The sequence below is a fragment of the Oncorhynchus tshawytscha genome, linkage group LG11 (assembly GCF_018296145.1).
Source record: "Oncorhynchus tshawytscha isolate Ot180627B linkage group LG11, Otsh_v2.0, whole genome shotgun sequence".
NCBI classification, from domain to species: Eukaryota; Metazoa; Chordata; class Actinopteri; order Salmoniformes; family Salmonidae; genus Oncorhynchus; species Oncorhynchus tshawytscha.
The window spans coordinates 23,373,009-23,392,209 of NC_056439.1; the positions used below are offsets into that span (position 1 = coordinate 23,373,009).

A 19,201-nucleotide genomic window follows, 5' to 3' on the forward strand; every position below is an offset into this window, starting at 1 on the left:
CTCCAGAATGTTATGAAGAGTGATCAGATGAATTGCAATTAATTGCAAAGTCCCTCTTTGCCATGCAAATGAACTAAATCCCCCAAAAACATTTCCACTGCATTTCAGCCCTGCCACAAAAGAACCAGCTGACATCATGTCAGTGATTCTCTTGTTAACACAGGTGTGAGTGTTGATGAGGAAAAGGCTGGAGATTACTCTGTCATGCTGATTGAGTTCGAATAACAGACTGGAAGCTTCAAAAGGAGGGTGGTGCTTGGAATCATTGTTCCTCCTCTGTCAACCATGGTTACCTGCAAGGAAACACGTGCCGTCATCATTGCTTTGCACAAAAAGGCCTTCACAGGCAAGGATATTGCTGCCAGTAAGATTGCACCTAAATCAACCATTTATTGGATCATCAAGAACTTCAAGGAAAGCGGTTCAATTGTTGTGAAGAAGGCTTCAGGGCGCCCAAGAAAGTCCAGCAAGCGCCAGGACCGTCTCCTAAAGTTGATTCAGCTGCAGGATTGGGGCACCACCAGTACAGAGCTTGCTCAGGAATGGCAGAAGGCAGGTGTGAGTGCATCTGCACGCACAGTGAGGCAAAGACTTTTGGAGGATGGCCTGGTGTCAAGAAGGGCAGCCAAGAAGCCACTTCCTCTCCAGGAAAAACATCAGGGACAGACTGATATTCTGCAAAAGCTACAGGGATTGGACTGCTGAGGACTGGGGTAAAGTCATTTTCTCTGATGAATCCCCTTTCCGATTGTTTGGGGCATCCGAAAAAAAGCTTGTCCGGAGAAAGCATCCTGAGACCATTCATGTGTGGGGTTGCTTCACAGTCACCCCTTTTAGATTTGTGTGTATTAAGTAGTTGTTAGATTGCTTGCTAGATATTACCGCTCTGTCAGAACCAGAAACACAAGCATTTCGCTACACTCGCATTAACATCTGCTAACCATGTGTATGTGACCAATACAATTGGATTTGATTTAAGTGTGAGAATTATACCTTGACATTTTTCAATTTTTCTCACAGGACCTCCTATATGTGCACATCTTCTATGGGCTGAATAGAAAGGGACATCTGTTACAAAACACCAAAAAGTGTAATGACATTCGGCAATTGTCATTGGGTCTCCAGTCTCCACTCTCAAATTAATTGATGTGTCTTCCTGACCCACTTGTCATCTCCCCAGCCACATGAATATATTTTTCTTAAAGTTAAAAACATGACACAGAGGTGAGGTGGTTTGTTTAATTTGGTATAAGCTTTTATTTGTTTTATTTTACCACTGTAGCAATACAAATTGCATTTTAAACATATAGGAGAATGATTAAATGTGCATTATTTAGAGACCCGAAAGAGCTACACAAAAAAATAGGGAATTAACTAAATGTATCTGCTGTGATTTCTTTATGCCTTAATCAGGTACAGTACGAGCTGTCCCCAAAATACCTCAAGCTGATATGTTGTAAAAGCAGATATCTGCTGTTGTAACTGTATTACAGCTGAAGCACTAATATGTACAAGGTTGAAGCGTAGGAGGAAAAGCATCAGCTGTCCTCTCGCTCTCCTAGCAACCATTAGTCTGGAGCACTCCCAGCCTGTTACCAACATGCCAGCACACATGCTGCTCTAGGAACACTGTTTAGCAAACCCACAGAATGTATTACTCTTCTAGGAACACTGTTTAGCAAACCCACAGAATGTATTACTCTTCTAGGAACACTGTTTAGCAAACCCACAGAATGTATTACTCTTCTAGGAACACTGTTTAGCAAACCCACAGAATGTATTACTCTTCTAGGAACACTGTTTAGCAAACCCACAGAATGTATTACTCTTCTAGGAACACTGTTTAGCAAAGCCACAGAATGTATTACTCTTCTAGGAACACTGTTTAGCAAACCCACAGAATGTATTACTCTTCTAGGAACACTGTTTAGCAAACCCACAGAATGTATTACTCTTCTAGGAACACTGTTTAGCAAACCCACAGAATGTATTACTCTTCTAGGAACACTGTTTAGCAAACCCACAGAATGTATTACTCTTCTAGGAACACTGTTTAGCAAACCCACAGAATGTATTACTCTTCTAAGAATACTGTTTAGCAAACCCACAGAATGTATTACTATTCTAGGAATACTGTTTAGCAAACCCACAGAATGTATTACTATTCTAGGAACACTGTTTAGCAAACCCACAGAATGCATTACTTTTCTAGGAATACTGTTTAGCAAACCCACAGAATGTATTACTGTTACGGTTTTCTAGGTGTGAAGGACAGTCGGACCAAAATGCAGCGTGTAGATTACGATTCATGTTTAATGACAAACACACTAAACACAAACACTACAAAACAATAAACGTAACAAAAACCGAAACAGCCTATACTTGTGTAAACTAACACAGAACAAGGACATCAGGACACTAAGGACAATCACCCACGACAAACTCAAAGAATATGGCTGCTTAAATATGGTTCCCAATCAGAGACAACGATAAACACCTGCCTCTGATTGAGAACCACTCCAGACAGCCATAGACTTTGCTAGATAACCCCACTAGCTACAATCCCAATACACACACACACCAAAACCCCAAGACAAAACACACCACAATACAAAAACCCCATGCCACACCCTGGCCTGACCCAATACATGAAGAAAAACACAAAATACTTAGACCAGGGCGTGACAATTACTCTTCTAGGAACACTGTTTAGCAAACCCACAGAATGTATTACTCTTCTAAGAGTACTGTTTAGCAAACCCACGTAATGTATTACTCTTCTAAGAATACTGTTTAGCAAACCCACAGAATGTGTTACTCTTCTAGGAACACTGTTTAGCAAACCCACAGAATGTATTACTCTCCTAAGAATACTGTTTAGCAAACCCACAGAATGTATTACTCTTCTAAGAATACTGTTTAGCAAACCCACAGAATGTATTACTCTTCTAAGAATACTGTTTAGCAAACCCACAGAATGTATTACTCTTCTAAGAATACTGTTTAGCAAACCCACAGTATAAAAATAAATAAAGTCTCACACTCTAGCCTATACAGTATATGCTCCCAACAATTGAATGGGTAAACCTAACAACCAATGTTTCGGCAACACAGTGTCATCTTCAGGGTTGAAACCCACAGTATAACATGATATAACTAACAACTGTCTTTTTTATTTTGTAATTGCACAAATCACATAAATTGTGTGAAACATGATTAGCCTACTGGTAGATGAAATTTCATGGGAAAGATTGAACACTGTAGGCCTAATCTGTCGTGGCTAATTATAGTTGCAGCATCCAATGTATTATATACAGTGCCTTGCGAAAGTATTCGGCCCCCTTGAACTTTGCTACCTTTTGCCACATTTCAGGCTTCAAACATAAAGATATAAAACTGTATTTTTTTGTGAAGAATCAACAACAAGTGGGACACAATCATGAAGTGGAACGACATTTATTGGATATTTCAAACTTTTTTAACAAATCAAAAACTGAAAAATTGGGCGTGCAAAATTATTCAGCCCCTTTACTTTCAGTGCAGCATACTCTCTCCAGAAGTTCAGTGAGGATCTCTGAATGATCCAATGTTGACCTAAATGACTAATGATGATAAATACAATCCACCTGTGTGTAATCAAGTCTCCGTATAAATGCATGAATAATAAATAATGAAACATGTTCAATTTGGTTTAAATAATGCAAAAACAAAGTGTTGGAGAAGAAAGTAATGTGTGCCATGTAAAAAAGCTAACGTTTAAGTTCCTTGCTCAGTACATGAGAACATATGAAAGTTGGTGGTTCCTTTTAACATGAGACTTCAATATTCCAAGGTAAGAGGTTTTAGGTTGTAGTTAATATAGTATTTATAGGACTATTTCTCTCTATACCATTTGTATTTCATATACCTTTGACTATTGGATGTTCTTATAGGCACTATAGTATTGCCAGTGTAACAGTATAGCTTCCGTCCCCCTCCTTGCCCCTACCTGGGCTCGAACCAGGAACACATAGACAACAGCCACACTCGAAGCATCGTTACCCATCGCTCCACAAAAGCCGTGGCCTTTGCAGTGCAAGGGGAATAACTACTCCAAATCTAAAAGCGAGTGACGTTTGAAACAGTATTAGCGCACACCCTGCTAACTAGCTAGCCATTTCACATTGGTTACACCAGCCATTGGGCTGATAGGCTTGAAGTCATAAACAGCGCTGTGCTTGCGAAGAGCTGCTGGCAAAACGCACGAAAGCGCTGTTTGAATGAATGATTACGGGCCTGCCGCTGCTCAGTCAGACTGCTCTATCAAATCTGACTTAATTATAACATAATAACACACAGAAATACGTGCCTTTGGTCATTAATATGATCGAATCCGGAAACTATAATTTCGAAAACAAAACGTTTATTATTTCAGTGAAATACGGAACCGTTCGGTATTTTATCTAACGGGTGGCATCCCTAAGTCTAAATATTCTTGTTACATTGCACTACCTTCAATATATGTCATAATTACGTAAAATTCTGGCAAATTAGTTCGCAATGAGCCAGGCAGCCCAAATATACCCTGACTCTGTGTGCAATGAACGCAAGAGAAATGACACAATTTCACCTGGTTAATATTGCCTGCTAAACTGGATCAGTAGTTCTAACTAGTGATTATGATTGATTTTTTTTTATAAGATAAGTTTAATGCTAGCAAGCAATTTACCTTGGCTTCTACTACATTTGCGTAACAGGCAGGCTACTCGTGGAGTGCAATGGTTAGAGTGTTGGACCAGTTAACTGTGCGGTTGCAAGATGGGAACCCCTGAGCTGACAAGGTGAAAATCTGTCGTTCTGCCCCTGAACAAGGCAGTTAACCCACAGTTCCTAGGCAGTCATTGAAAATAAGAATGTGTTCTTAACTGACTTGCCTAGTTAAATAAAAGGTATATAAAAATAAATAAATACATTTTTTAAATAATAAAATATTCTGAAATCAGCCCTAATTAAATCGGCCATTGCGATTAATCGGTCGACCTCTACCAGAGACAGGTTACTTCAGCCTCCTGTTGCACCTTCTTCACCACGCTGTCTGTGTGAAGGGACCATTACAGTTTATCAGGGATTGGCACACCGAGGAACTTGAAGATTTTGATGATAAGTTATGTTATCAAATTCGTATGCTATTGTACCGATAGGATAAGACATATGATAGTCTACTACTATACATCTTCATTCGTATGATATTATACGACCGCGATTCCATTCCTGATATACCCTAATGCAATGCAATGTATCATACTAATGCCATGTACAAAAATGGATGGAATTCTGTTCGCCATATGTCCTTTTTACGCAGTGTTGACCCACTACTGGTTGGACAAGTGTGTGTAACGCAAGATGGGGGAGAGCCTCTCTCTCATCAGAGATCACATTTATTTTGGGATATAACATTTTCATTCAAAACATGAGAAACATTGTTTCAGGTGATAATAAAACATGTTTTGTTTAGTTACTTTTTCCTCAACTTCATTGTCTGACTTCCTAGCATACTTCCTTCCCAACTCAAGCTAGTTTACACAGAGCAACTAACGTTAGCTAGCTATCTGAAAGCTAGGCTGAACCCACTAGGAAACGTTGTTTCCAAGTCATTTCAATGAAATAGCGTTGCACTAACATGGACTAGACGTTAAATTGACATCTGTGCCCAGTGGGAAGTTACAGTAGCCACACCTAATAATTACCATCACAATAAACTTTTCAGAATTAAAACCATATGCTACAGTCATATAGTATAATTGTCTTGACATCCAAAGTTGTATTATTCAACATTATTATTAAAAATAGTAGCCTACTCATTTATAGTAGGCTACATTCTGTGGTTTGGTAGCCTAACTCTGTTCTATTGATGGACTCTGGCCAGATGGAAGACAATGCAGAGTTCGGAAAAATTCTAAGTATGCTGCATCCGTTTCGCAATGGAGCATCAGACCAAGGGGGAGCAGCGATGCCACTCTGTTGCCGAAATTGATGACATCTGGTGCAATGCAGCAGACTGCAAAATTGGGATGCGAATGGGACATTCATTAACAAATTTACGTACCAATTGAAACGTAATGCCCTGAGACCAGGCTGGTTGAATTGCTCCTCTGATCACTTGGGCCTACTTTTTTAAACGTATACAATTAGGTTTAGGGTGTGTTCGTAAATTCAATCTGGAGTGAGCTCTGGAGTTCCTCTATTCACAGCGTTGTCAGATTGTCCGTTCGTAAATTCAGTGTTTCGCTCTCGGAGCGCACACTGGACGCTCTGGCCAAGGAGTAGGGTTGATCCGAGGGTTCTGACTCACAACAGCAGTCAAGCACCCAAACTAACTGGCTAATGTTGGCTAGCTACTTCCAGACGCAAATGAGCACACCTCACTCCATTTTACTCCCCATAGCAGAGCTGGTTAGGCTGTTTTCATGTTCTCTAGAGCATTGGTGACTGTAACTGTGCAGCTGGCAACAATTTAATTACACTTTTCCCAGACGTTTACTGATACCGGCCACATTCAACTGTGGTTGAGCGTTCATAAATTCGTCAGCTATTCTGCGCTCTGGCACACTCAGACGAGAGTGCTCTGAAATCGGAGTAGATAGCCAGTTTGAATTTACGAACGCACACTCAATTAGCCATACTCTGAATCTTGAGCTTTTTGGTGAATTCCTAAACGAGGTTGTCAAATTGCCTTATCCATAAAATGTACTTCTTTATTTGTCTCTAACAGAATGGAAGTCTAGTTGGTGGAAAATTATATTTTAATTGAGTCAATATTTCGGATGTTTGGCAGGATAGCCCAGTGGTACCCAAGCTTAATAAACTTTCGATAAGAAAGCATGAGGGGAAGGCCTACCCTCAATTTCGCTTCTCGTCACCGCTCAGCTGTCCATTCTTCTCCCACCACCCTGTCTCAATGATGAGAGCTATTGCCACGTTAACGTCCTAGTAGGAACTACGAAACTAAAAACATGTATGACTTGCTAACTGGTGGACCACGGCAAGTGTACCACCAGTTAGCAAGTAAGACATTTCAGAGTTCCGACTAGCACATGAACACGGCATAACATCAGCCATCCAGGCAGGAGGCGGGCTCTGATTACATCCGAACGTTCAAGCGTAACTGACGTATATGGCTTCATCATTATCGTATTTCACCGCTCAAAATATGATATTTTTCAACATTTCTTTGGTTTCTAATCATTCGTTTTATTAGGCTAATAATCTCTCGTCATAATTTGCATTCATGACACGATCGGAGATTTGAAGTTGTGGTTTGATATTCAAAACAGGCGTCTGTTTTGCGGTTAGACAAGTAGATTTACTCACCTACAGTATGTCGAGTCTGTATTGTTTTGACTCTCGAGAGATAAATATGAGTGCTCCGCCGGTGATCCGACCGCCGAGTCCCCTGTCCTCCGTGCCCAATGGCATCTCTTTCCAGATCCAGATCGGGCTGAGCCGCGAGCCCGTTCTGTTGGACTCTGTCGACTTCAGTCTCGCTCAAGTCCGGGAGATGGCATGTTACATCGTGGACCAGAAGGTAACTACAGTATATCCTATCACTTCTGTAATGCCATCTTTATAATTTAATTAGTTTAAATTAAGCACAGATATAGTTCTTAGTGATTTCTAAACTTTTGCACACATGTTTGCATTCGGGTATTAGGTATTTAGTTTACTGTATGGCGTGACACAATCCATATGGGATTGATAATTAGGCTGTCTGACCCATACAGTAAATTAGGTATGAACTAAAAAATTTCAATCCAGTTTTCTGTTGCACGCAATTAGCAACTCAGAAAAGTCCTTGATGTCACATTCAATCATTTATTCCAACAAGCAGGACAACAGTTCTATAAGTTACTGTATTTATTGATAATGGAAAGATGTAGGCCTAACAAATATGGTATCATGTAGAGAAAGGAAAAGTTCAACGTAAGCTAATGAAATAGAGAATCCACATATTTAATAAAGTTGCAGTTGATCACTTATCAACAACATGGGAACTACACCATCCTTTCCCTATAATCATCAGGCCTGTAGCCTATACAGTGTATGCATGACCATCTACAAAAAATAAAAACGGATGTGTTATTGGCACACACTGGATAGGTGCAGTAAAATGTGTTGTTTTACAGGGTCAGCCATAGTAGTACAGCGCCTCATGAGCAAATTAGGAGTAAGTGCCTTGCTCAAGGGCACATCGACAGATTTTTCACCTTGTGGGCTCGAGTATTTGAACTAGTGACTTTTTGGTTACTGGCCGAACGCTCTAACCCTTAGGCTGCGGCTGGTGGCCTATAGGCAGGTAGCGTATCAGTTAGGATAGTTGGGCCAGTTACCGAAAGGTCGCTGGTTTGAATCCCCAAGCCAACTAGGTGAAAAATCTGTCTGTGCCCTTGAGCAAGGCACTAAACCCTAATTGCGCCTGTAAGTTGCTCTGAATAGGAGTGTCTGCTAAATAACTAAAATGTATTTGCAAAATGTAAGTCTTAGGTAATATTAACCCCTTTCATATCTAAACATAAACCTGTCTTCTTTACCATTCCTGCTTCGTTATACTGAATTTTGTTCATATCTGAAAGGGGCAAGGGTTAAAAAACACGGTACCTTAAATCCAAAATGGAAAATTATATCTCAGACAGTTTTATATAGGCTTACATATGTTGTAACTTCATAGATTCATTTGGGGATAACATCTTGATAGTCTCACTTCATTTGTTTATTTCCGTTTCAACATGATCATGTTTCCACAGGCCTCCCCAGGTTATTCTAATTGGTATTATACGTTTTGGGTGATACATACAAAGTGCCACGGTTGCACTTCTGTCATCCCTTCTGTCATCCTATTGGTGTGTGAGGGTAAATGAGATTGTTATTAATTAAGTAACGAACAGCTCCTATATGAACTACAGGTATAGGAGGCTATACCTCAACACCTTGTAGACAAATTTTATCACAGAGAGAGGATATCTTGTGTATAGCTGCTCAGAACACTTAACACTTTAAATTGTACGAAGTGAAATCTTTAATTTGTGTGTGGGTGTGTTTGTTTGCGTATATGCTGTGTAAAGTGAGAAAGCTAGACTGTGAGGATGACGAGAAAATTAGTTTGATTTATACAGCAGCATATCCTGGATGGAATGAGTCAACTTGATAGAAGTTAGGATTTGTCCCTAAACCTTATGATAAAGTGGCTAGAATTAGATTAGTCATCTAATTGCAACTTTACTGAAAGCTAGTTTGGCATGAGGATTGCACTTTCTAGGCTAAATTAACTCTTTGAATATGCAGTAGTTGCATCACGTTTGACAGCTTCAATGTCCAATCAAAGTGTAGAGTACTACTCTGAGAGTTCTCTGGGTCTTCTTTGTGCTGATTAGAATTCCTGTTTTAGATCAAAGTCAGCGGTGGCCAACCCATTAAGGTGTTAGTAACGGCTCCCCAATTGTGATTGGTCAACAAAAAACACTTGGGATTGGTCCTGATTTTTTTTCTTTGTATATATAATCACTACCATTAAAAAGTATGGGGTCACTTAGAAATGTCCTCGTTTTTGAAAGAAAAGCACATTTTTTGTCCATTACATCAAATTGATCAGAAATACTGTGTAGAGATGGTTAATGTTGTAAATTACTATTGTAGCTGGAAACGGCTGATTTATTAAATGGAATATCTACATAGGCGTACAGAGGCCCATAATCAGCAACCATCGCTCCTGTGTTCCAATGGCACATTGTGTTAGCTAATCCAAGTTTATAATTTTAAAAGACTAATTGATGATTAGTAAACCCCTTTGCAATTATGTTAGCACAGCTGAAAACTTTTGTGCTACTTAAAGAAGCAATACAACTGGCCTTCTTTAGAAGTATCTGGAGCATCAGCATTTTTGGGTTCGATTACAGGATCAAAATGGCCAGACTGGTGTTTGTCAGCTGCCAGTTGAGGACTTGAGAGGCATCTGTTTCTCAAACTAGACCCTCTAATGTGCTTGTCCTCTTCCTCAGTTGTGCACCGGGGCCTCCCACTCCCACTAAGTTGACTGTGCCTTTAAACAGCTTGGAAAATTCCAGAAAATTAGCAGAAGCTTCTAACGCTATGACATAATTTGAGTCAATTGGAGGTGTACCTGTGGATGTATTTCAAGGCCTACCTTCAAACCCAGTGCCTCTTTGCTTGACATCATGGGAAAATCAAAAGAAATCAGCCAAGACCTTAGAAAACACATTGTGGACCTCCACAAGTCTGGTTCATCCTTGGGAGCAATTTCCAAACGCCTGAAGGTACCACGTTCATCTGTACAAACAATAGTACGCAAGTATAAACACCATGGGACCACCAGCCATCATACCGCTCAGGAAGGGTACGCATTCTGTCTCCTAGAGATGAACGCACTTTGGTATGAAAAGTGCAAATCAATCCCAGAACAACCGCAAAGGACCATGTGAAGATGCTGGAGGAAATAGGTACTAAAGTATCTACATCCACAATTAAACGAGTCCTATATCGACATAACCTGAAAGGCCGCTCAGCAAGGAAGAAGCCACTGCTCCAAAACCGCAATTAAAAATCCAGACTACGGTTTGCAACTGCACATAGGGACAAATATCGTACATTTTGGAGAAATATCTTCTGGTCTGACGAAACAAAACTAGAACTGTTTGGCCATAATGACCATTGTTATGTTTGGAGGAAAAAGGGGGATGCTTGCAAGCCAAAGAACACCATACCAACCGTGAAGCACGGTGGTGGCAGCATCATGTTGTGGGGGTGCTTTGCTGCAGGAGGGACTGGTTTCACTTCACAAAATAGATGGCATCATGAGGGAGGGAAAATTATGTGGATATATTGAAGCAACTTCTCAAGATATCAGTCAGGAAGTTAAAGCTTGGTTACAAATGGGTCTTCCAAATGGACATCACAAGGCCCTGACCTCAATCCTATAGAAAATTTGTGGGCAGAACTGAAAAAGCATGTGCGAGCAAGGAGGCCTACAAACCTGACTCAGTTACACCAGCTCTGTCAGGAGGAATTGGCCAAAAGTCACCCAACTTATTGTGGGATGCTTGTGGAAGGCTGCCAGAAACGTTTTACCCAAGTTAAACTATTTAAAGGCAATGCTACCAAATACTATACAAATATTGAGTGTATATAAACTTCTGACCCACTGGGAATGTGATGAAAGAAAGAAATGCTGAAATAAGTAATTCTCTCAATTATTCTGACATTTCACATTCTTAAAATAAAGTGGTGATCCTAACTGACCTAAGACAGGGAATTTTTACTAGAATTAAATGTCAGGAATTGTTTAACTGAGTTTAAATGTATTTGGCTAAGGTGTATGTAAACTTCTTACTTCAACTGTAGATATTCCATAAAAGCCGTTCCCAGCTACAATAGTCATTTACAGTATTAACAATGTCTACACTGTATTGTACTCCTCAATGCCATTGGAAAAATCCCGGGACATATTCATATGTCTGTGCTAGCAAACAGTCCTGTAGCTTAGCATCTGCTTCATCTGACCACTTTTTTATTGACTGAGTCACTGGTGCTTCCTGCTTTAGTTTTTGCTTGTAAGCAGGGATCAGGAGGATAGAATTATGGTCAGATTTGCTAAATGGAGGGCGAGGAAGAGCTTTGTATGCGTCTCTGTGTGTGGAGTAAAGGTGGTCTCGAGGTTTTATCCCTCTGGTTGCACATTTTAACATAGAAATGAGGTAAAAATGAGAAATGAGTAGAAATGGTAGAAATGAGGTAAAACTGATTTAAATTTCCCTGGATTAATGTCCACAGCTGCTAGGAGCACCGCCTCTGAATGAGCGTTTTCTGTTTTGCTTATGGCGGAATATAGCTCATTGAGTGTGGCTTTAGTTCCAGCATCAGTTTGGTATTGGTATTTATTTGTTGGTGTTTTATTAGGATCCCCATTAGCTGTTGCAAAAGCAGCAGCTACTCTTCCTGGGGTCCACACGAAACATGAAACATAATGACATAATACAGACAAGAACAGCTCAAGGACAGAACTACATACATTTTTAAAAAGGCACACGTAGCTTACATATCAATGCATTCACAAACTATCTAATAGGTCAAATAAGGGAGAGGTGTTGTGCTGTGAGGTGTTGCTTTATCTGTTTTTTAAAACCAGGTTTCTGTTTATTTGAGCAATATGAGATGGAATGAAGTTCCATGCAATAAGGGCTATATATAATACTGTACACTTTCTTGAATTTGTTCTGGATTTGGGGACTGTGAAAAGACCCCTGGTGGCATGTCAGGTGAGATAAGTGTGTGTGTCAGAGCTGTGTGTAAGTTGACTATGCAAACTATTTGGTATTTTCAACACAATGTTTCTTATAAAAAGAAGTGATGCAGTCAGTCTCTCCTCAACTCTTAGCCAAGAGAGACTGGCATGCATAGTATTTATATCAGCCCTCTGATTACAATGAAGAGCAGAACGTGCTGTTCTGTTCTGGGCCAGCTGCAGCTTAACTAGGTCTTTCCTTGCAGCGCCGGACCACACGACTGGACAATAATCAAGATTAGACAACTAGAGCCTGCAGAGCATCTCTTTATTACGGCCAGACCTCTCCCCATCTTTATAACCATTGAATTGATATGTTTTGACCATGACAGTTTACAATCTAAGGTAACGCCAAGTAATTTAGTCTCCTCAACTTGTTCAACAGCCACAACATCCATTACCAGATTCAGCTGAGGTCTAGAACTTAAGGAAGAATTTGTACCAAATACAAAGCTCTCAGTTTTAGAGATGTTCAGGACCACTCTTCCTGGAGTGTACTACCTGTGGTTGCCACTGGAGAGCACCCTTGGGTTTCCTCTAGTATCCAGGTGAACCTAATTGGACTTATTGGGATCACCTGCTGGATGACTATTTTGGTTCCTCTGTGGACTGGGCCAGTTGCTCAGGTCTCATGTTTTGTTCAGTGTTCTCATGTGCCCTTGCTTTGTTGTTTTGCTATGGAGACCTTAAGTCAATATTCTGGATTTACCCTTACCTCTGCGCCTGGGTCCAAGTTCGTACTAGCACTATTGTCACACTGGTCACCCATTCCAGAACAGACTGCAACTCTTTGTTAAGGGTTTCAGTGACTTCATTAGCTGTGGTTGCTGATGAGTATATGGTTTAATCATCAGCATACATGACGCACATGCTGTGTTTAATGCCAGTGGCAGCTCATTGGTTAAAAATAGAAAAGAGTTGAGGGCCCAGAGAGTTGCCCTGCGCTACACCACAATTTACATGTTTGACATTAGAGAAGCTTCCATTAAAGAAAGCCCTTTGATTACTATTAGATAGATAGCTCTGAATCCACAATATGGCAGAGGTTGAAAAGCAATAACACACGTTTTTTCAACAACAGGTTATGGTCAATAATATCAAAGGCTGCACTGAAATCTAACAGTACAGCTCTCACAATCTTATTATCAATTTCTTTCAACCAATCATCAGTCATTTGTGTCAGTGCAGTACATGTTGAGTGCTCTTCTCTATAGGCATGCTAAATGTCTGTTCTTAATTTGTTTACAGAAAAATAGCATTGTATTTGATCAAACACAATATTATCCAACAGTTTGCTAAGAACTGGCAGCAAGCTTATAGGTCTACTGTTAAAAACCAGTAAAGACCGCTTTACCACTCTTGGGTAGCAGACTTACTTTGGCTTCCCTCCAGGGAGGTAAATAGACAGCTATGAAGAAAATAGATGAAAACTCTCTTGGTAAATAGTGTGGTCTACAGCTTATCATGCAATTCTCTACCTCAGGCGAGCAAAACCTTGAGACTTCCTTAGATATCGTGCACCAGCTGTTTACATATATACATAGACCTCCACATTAAAAACTGTAATATCTTATGTTTCACTGAGTCGTGGCTGAACGACGACATGAATAACATACAGCTGGCGGGTTATACACTGTATCGACAGGATAGAACAGTAGCCTCTAGTAAGACAAGAAACATTATGTACAAAATAAGTTGCAAATAATGCGGAAAAACACACACAATAGCACAATTGGTTAGAGTCTATAAAATGGCAGCCATTCTCCCCAGCGCCATTTTCAAACAAGAATTCCACCCCTACCTTGTCACAACACATCTGATTGGCTCAAACTCATTAAGAAGGAACTAAATTGCACAAATTTACTTTCAGCAAGGCACACCTGTTAATTGAAATGCATTCCAGGTGACTACCTCATGAATATGATTGAGAGGATGCCAAGAGTGTGCAAGCTGTCATCATGGCAAAGGGTGGCTACTTTGAAGAATCTAAAATATAAAATATATTTTGATTTGTTTAACAGTTTTTTTGGTTACTACATGATTTTCTATGTGTTATTTTATAGTTTTGATGTCTTCACTACCAATCTCCCGAGGGGTCTAAGGCCCTGCGTCTTAGTGCAAGAGATATCACTACAGTCCCTGGTTCGAATCCAGGCTGTATCCCATCCGGCCGCGATTGGGAGTCCCATGGGGCGGTGCACAATTGGCCCAGGTTTGGCAGGGTAAGCCGTCATTGAAAAATAAAAATGTGTTCTTAACTTGCCTAGTTAAATCAAGGTTAAATTTAAACATTTAAAAAATAAATACAAAAATTATACAATGTAGAAAATAGTAAAAATAAAGAAACCTCTGGCAAAGATAACAGCATGGAGTCTTTTCCTGTAATGTTTGACACGGTTAAGGAACACATTTGGAATTTTGGACCATTCCTCTCTGCAGATCCTTTCAAGATCCTTCACATTCATCTTCGTTCCAAGATGGCATAGCAGTTCAGACGTCTTTTGTCCTCGTCTTGTCGTGTCCCGTATATATATATATATATATATATATATATACAACTTTTATCACATACCTTTTTATATATATTTTTATTTTCCATAAACTCATCTTCAAAACACTCTCCTGCAACCCGCCTCACCAATTTATATTTTTTTTTAAAAAGTATTATTTACCTCAAATCTGTAATCCTCCATAGAAGCTAACCAGAAGCTAGCCAGAAGCTAATCCAGAAGCTAGCCAGTAGCTAATCAGAAGCTAGTTAGCTTCTTTACTGGCTAATCGTTAGTATTCAGCGAACCACGGTTTGTGGTCATCAGCTATCTTTTAGCTCGAAAATCTATTGCCAGTTTTGTACGGCGCGGCTCGGAACGGAACATACCGGACCTATTTTTCTCTCCATGTCCCTGGATTTCAACCGCTAACTCTGGACATTCATACCTGGATCTCGCAGCTAGCTAGCTGCTATCTGTGTGACTATCGGCTTTCGTCGATTCCGGAGCAAACATCAATTATTCCGGAGCTAGCCAGCTGAAGAGTTCCATCAATCACTCCTGCGCTACAATCACCTATCCGGACCCGTTTTATTGCCAACGCGGAGCCCCACCGGGCCTTCACAACTGGACTACCGACGTTATCTACCCGAAGGAGTTATCCGGCTGGCTCCTCTGTTGCGACGTTACCTGAACGCCCATCTGCGGTCTGCTAACCGTTAGCTGTCTTATCGGCTGCTATTCAATGGGTTGAATAGACCTATCGGACAATTTATTTATTTATTTTTAATTTTTATTGGGCCTCTATAACTATATCTATTGTTTTTTTTGTTGTGTGATTCAGATTCATCCCCTCTACCACACGGAACCACACTAATCCTACTGACGGAAACACACTAGGTGGCTAATTACAGACCTCCATCCTATGCTAGCTTGCTACCGATGGCCCGGCTAGCTGTCTAAATCGCCGTGACCCCAACCAACCTTTCTACTCACTGGACCCTTTTGATCACTCAACTAAGCATGCCTCTCCTTAATGTCAATATGCCTTGTCCATTGCTGTTCTGGTTAGTGTTTATTGGCTTATTTCACTGTAGAGCCTCTAGTCCTGCTCACTATACCTTATCCAACCTATTAGTTCCACCACCCACACATGCGATGACATCTCCTTGTTTCAATTATGTTTCTAGAGACAATATCTCTCTCTTTATCACTCAATACCTAGGTTTACCTCCACTGTATTCACATCCTACCATACCTTTGTTGGTACATTATACCTCAAAACTATTTTATCGCCCCCAGAAACCTCCTTTTACTCTCTGTTGTGTTCAGTGCCTAGCTCCACTCTTATTCCCCAGGCGCTCTCTTTTGATGACTTCTGTAACCGTAATAGCCTTGGTTTCATGCATGTTAACATTAGAAGCCTCCTCCCTAAGTTTGTTCTATTTACTGCTTTAGCACACTCTGCCAACCCGGATGTTCTAGCGGTGTCTGAGTCCTGGCTTAGGAAGACCACCAAAAATTCTGAAATTTTAATCCCAAACTACAACATTTTCAGACAAGATAGAACTGCCAAAGGGGGCGGTGTTAGCCTGCAGAGTTCTGTCCTACTATCCAGGTCTGTACCCAAACAATTTGAACTTCTACTTTTAAAAATCCACCTCTCTAAAAACAAGTCTCTCACCATTGTCGCCTGCTATAGACCACCCTCTGCCCCCAGCTGTGCTCTGGACACCATATGTGAACTGATTGCCCCCCATCTATCTTCAGAGCTCGTGCTGCTAGGCGACCTAAACTGGAACATGCTTAACACCCCAGCCATCCTACAATCTAAGCTTGATGCCCTCAATCTCACACAAATTCTCATTATCATCATACCTACCAGGTACCTCCCCAAAGCCTTAAACACGGGCACCCTCATAGATATCATCCTAACCAACTTGCCCTCTAAATACACCTCTGCTGTCTTCAACCAAGATCTCAGCGATCACTGCCTCATTGCCTGCATCTGTAATGGGTCAGCGGTCAAACGACCTCCACTCATCACTGTCAAACACTCCCTGAAACACTTCAGCGAGCAGGCCTTTCTAATCGACCTGGCCGGGGTATCCTGGAAGGATATTGATCTCATCCCGTCAGTAGAGGATGCCTGGTTATTTTTTTTAAATGCCTTCCTAACCATCTTAAATAAGCATGCCCCATTCAAGAAATTTAGAACCAGGAACAGATATAGCCCTTGGTTCTCCCCAGACCTGACTGCCCTTAACCAACACAAAAACATCCTATGGCATCCTGCATTAGCATCGAACAGCCCCCGTGATATGCAGCTGTTCAGGGAAGCTAGAAACCATTATATACAGGCAGTTAGAAAAGCCAAGGCTAGCTTTTTCAAGCAGAAATTTGCTTCCTGCAACACTAACTCAAAAAAGTTCTGGGACACTGTAAAGTCCATGGAGAATAAGAACACCTCCTCCCAGCTGCCCACTGCACTGAAGATAGGAAACACTGTCACCACTGATAAATCCACCATAATTGAGAATTTCAATAAGCATTTTTCTACGGCTGGCCATACTTTCCACCTGGCTCTTCCTACCCCGGGCAACAACACTGCACCCCCCACAGCAACTCGCCCAAGCCTTCCCCATTTCTCCTTCTCCCAAATCCAGTCAGCTGATGTTCTGAAAGAGCTGCAAAATCTGGACCCCAACAAATCAGCCGGGCTAGACAATCTGGACCCTTTCTTTCTAAAATTATCTGCCGAAATTGTTGCCAACCCTATTACTAGCCTGTTCAACCTCTCTTTCCTGTCGTCTGAGATTCCCAAAGATTGGAAAGCAGCTGCGGTCATCCCCCTCTTTAAAGGGGGGGACACTCTTGACCCAAACTGCTACAGACCTATATCTATCCTACCATGCCTTTCTAAGGTCTTCGAAAGCCAAGTCAACAAACAGATTACCGACCATTTCGAATCTCACCATACCTTCTCTGCTATGCAATCTGGTTTCAGAGCTGGTCATGGGTGCACCTCAGCCACGCTCAAGATCCTAAACGATATCTTAACCGCAATCGATAAGAAACATTACTGTGCAGCCGTATTCATTGATCTGGCCAAGGCTTTCGACTCTGTCAATCACCACATCCTCATCGGCAGACTCGACAGCCTTGATTTCTCAAATGATTGCCTCGCCTGGTTCACCAACTACTTCTCTGATAGAGTTCAGTGTGTCAAATCGGAGGGTCTGCTGTCTGGACCTCAATTCTTGGACCGACTCTCTTCTCTGTATACATCAATGATGTCGCTCTTGCTGCTGGTGAGTCTCTGATCCACCTCTACACAGATGACACCATTCTGTATACTTCTGGCCCTTCTTTGGACACGGTGTTAACAACCCTCCAGGCAAGCTTCAATGCCATACAACTCTCCTTCCGTGGCCTCCAATTGCTCTTAAATACAAGTAAAACTAAATGCATGCTCTTCAACCGATCGCTACTGGCACCTGCCCGCCTGTCCAACATCACTACTCTGGACAACTACAAATACTTAGGTGTCTGGTTAGACTGTAAACTCTCCTTCCAGACCCATATCAAACATCTCCAATCCAAAGTTAAATCTAGAATTGGCTTCCTATTTCGCAACAAAGCATCCTTCACTCATGCTGCCAAACATACCCTTGTAAAACTGACCATCCTACCAATCCTCGACTTCGGCGATGTAATTTACAAAATAGCCTCCAATACCCTACTCAACAAATTGGATGCAGTCTATTTACAGTGCAATCCGTTTTGTCACCAAAGCCCCATATACTACCCACCATTGCGACCTGTACGCTCTCGTTGGCTGGCCCTCGCTTCATACTCGTCACCAAACCCACTGGCTCCATGTCATCTACAAGACCCTGCTAGGTAAAGTCCCCCCTTATCTCAGCTCGCTGGTCACCATAGCATCTCCCACCTGTAGCACACGCTCCAGCAGGTATATCTCTCTAGTCACCCCCAAAACCAATTCTTTCTTTGGCCGCCTCTCCTTCCAGTTCTCTGCTGCCAATCACTGGAACAAACTACAAAAATCTCTGAAACTGGAAACACTTATCTCCCTCACTAGCTTTAAGCACCAACTGTCAGAGCAGCTCACAGATTACTGCACCCGTACATAGCCCACCTATAATTTAGCCCAAACAACTACCTCTTTCCCTACTGTATTTCATTTATTTATTTATTTTGCTCCTTTGCACCCCATTATTTTTATTTCTACTTTGCACAGTCTTCCACTGCAAATCTACCATTCCAGTGTTTTACTTGCTATACTCTGTGTCGTTGTATGTGTCGAACTGCTTTGCTTTATCTTGGCCAGGTCGCAATTGTAAATGAGAACTTGTTCTCA

At 41.2% G+C, this 19,201-nt stretch overlaps 1 protein-coding gene across 1 annotated transcript in view; it reads left to right on the forward strand.

Moving 5' to 3' along the window:
- Positions 1 to 6,994: 6,994 nt before the first annotated feature.
- prkd1 (protein kinase D1) overlaps positions 6,995 to 19,201 on the forward strand; it is a 72,358-nt gene continuing 60,151 nt past the window's right edge. Inside the window, exon 1 of the mRNA XM_024412863.2 lies at positions 6,995 to 7,564. Within this exon, the coding sequence (XP_024268631.1) occupies positions 7,358 to 7,564 (207 nt within the window). The 5' untranslated portion in view covers positions 6,995 to 7,357. The remainder of the gene's footprint in view (positions 7,565 to 19,201) is intronic.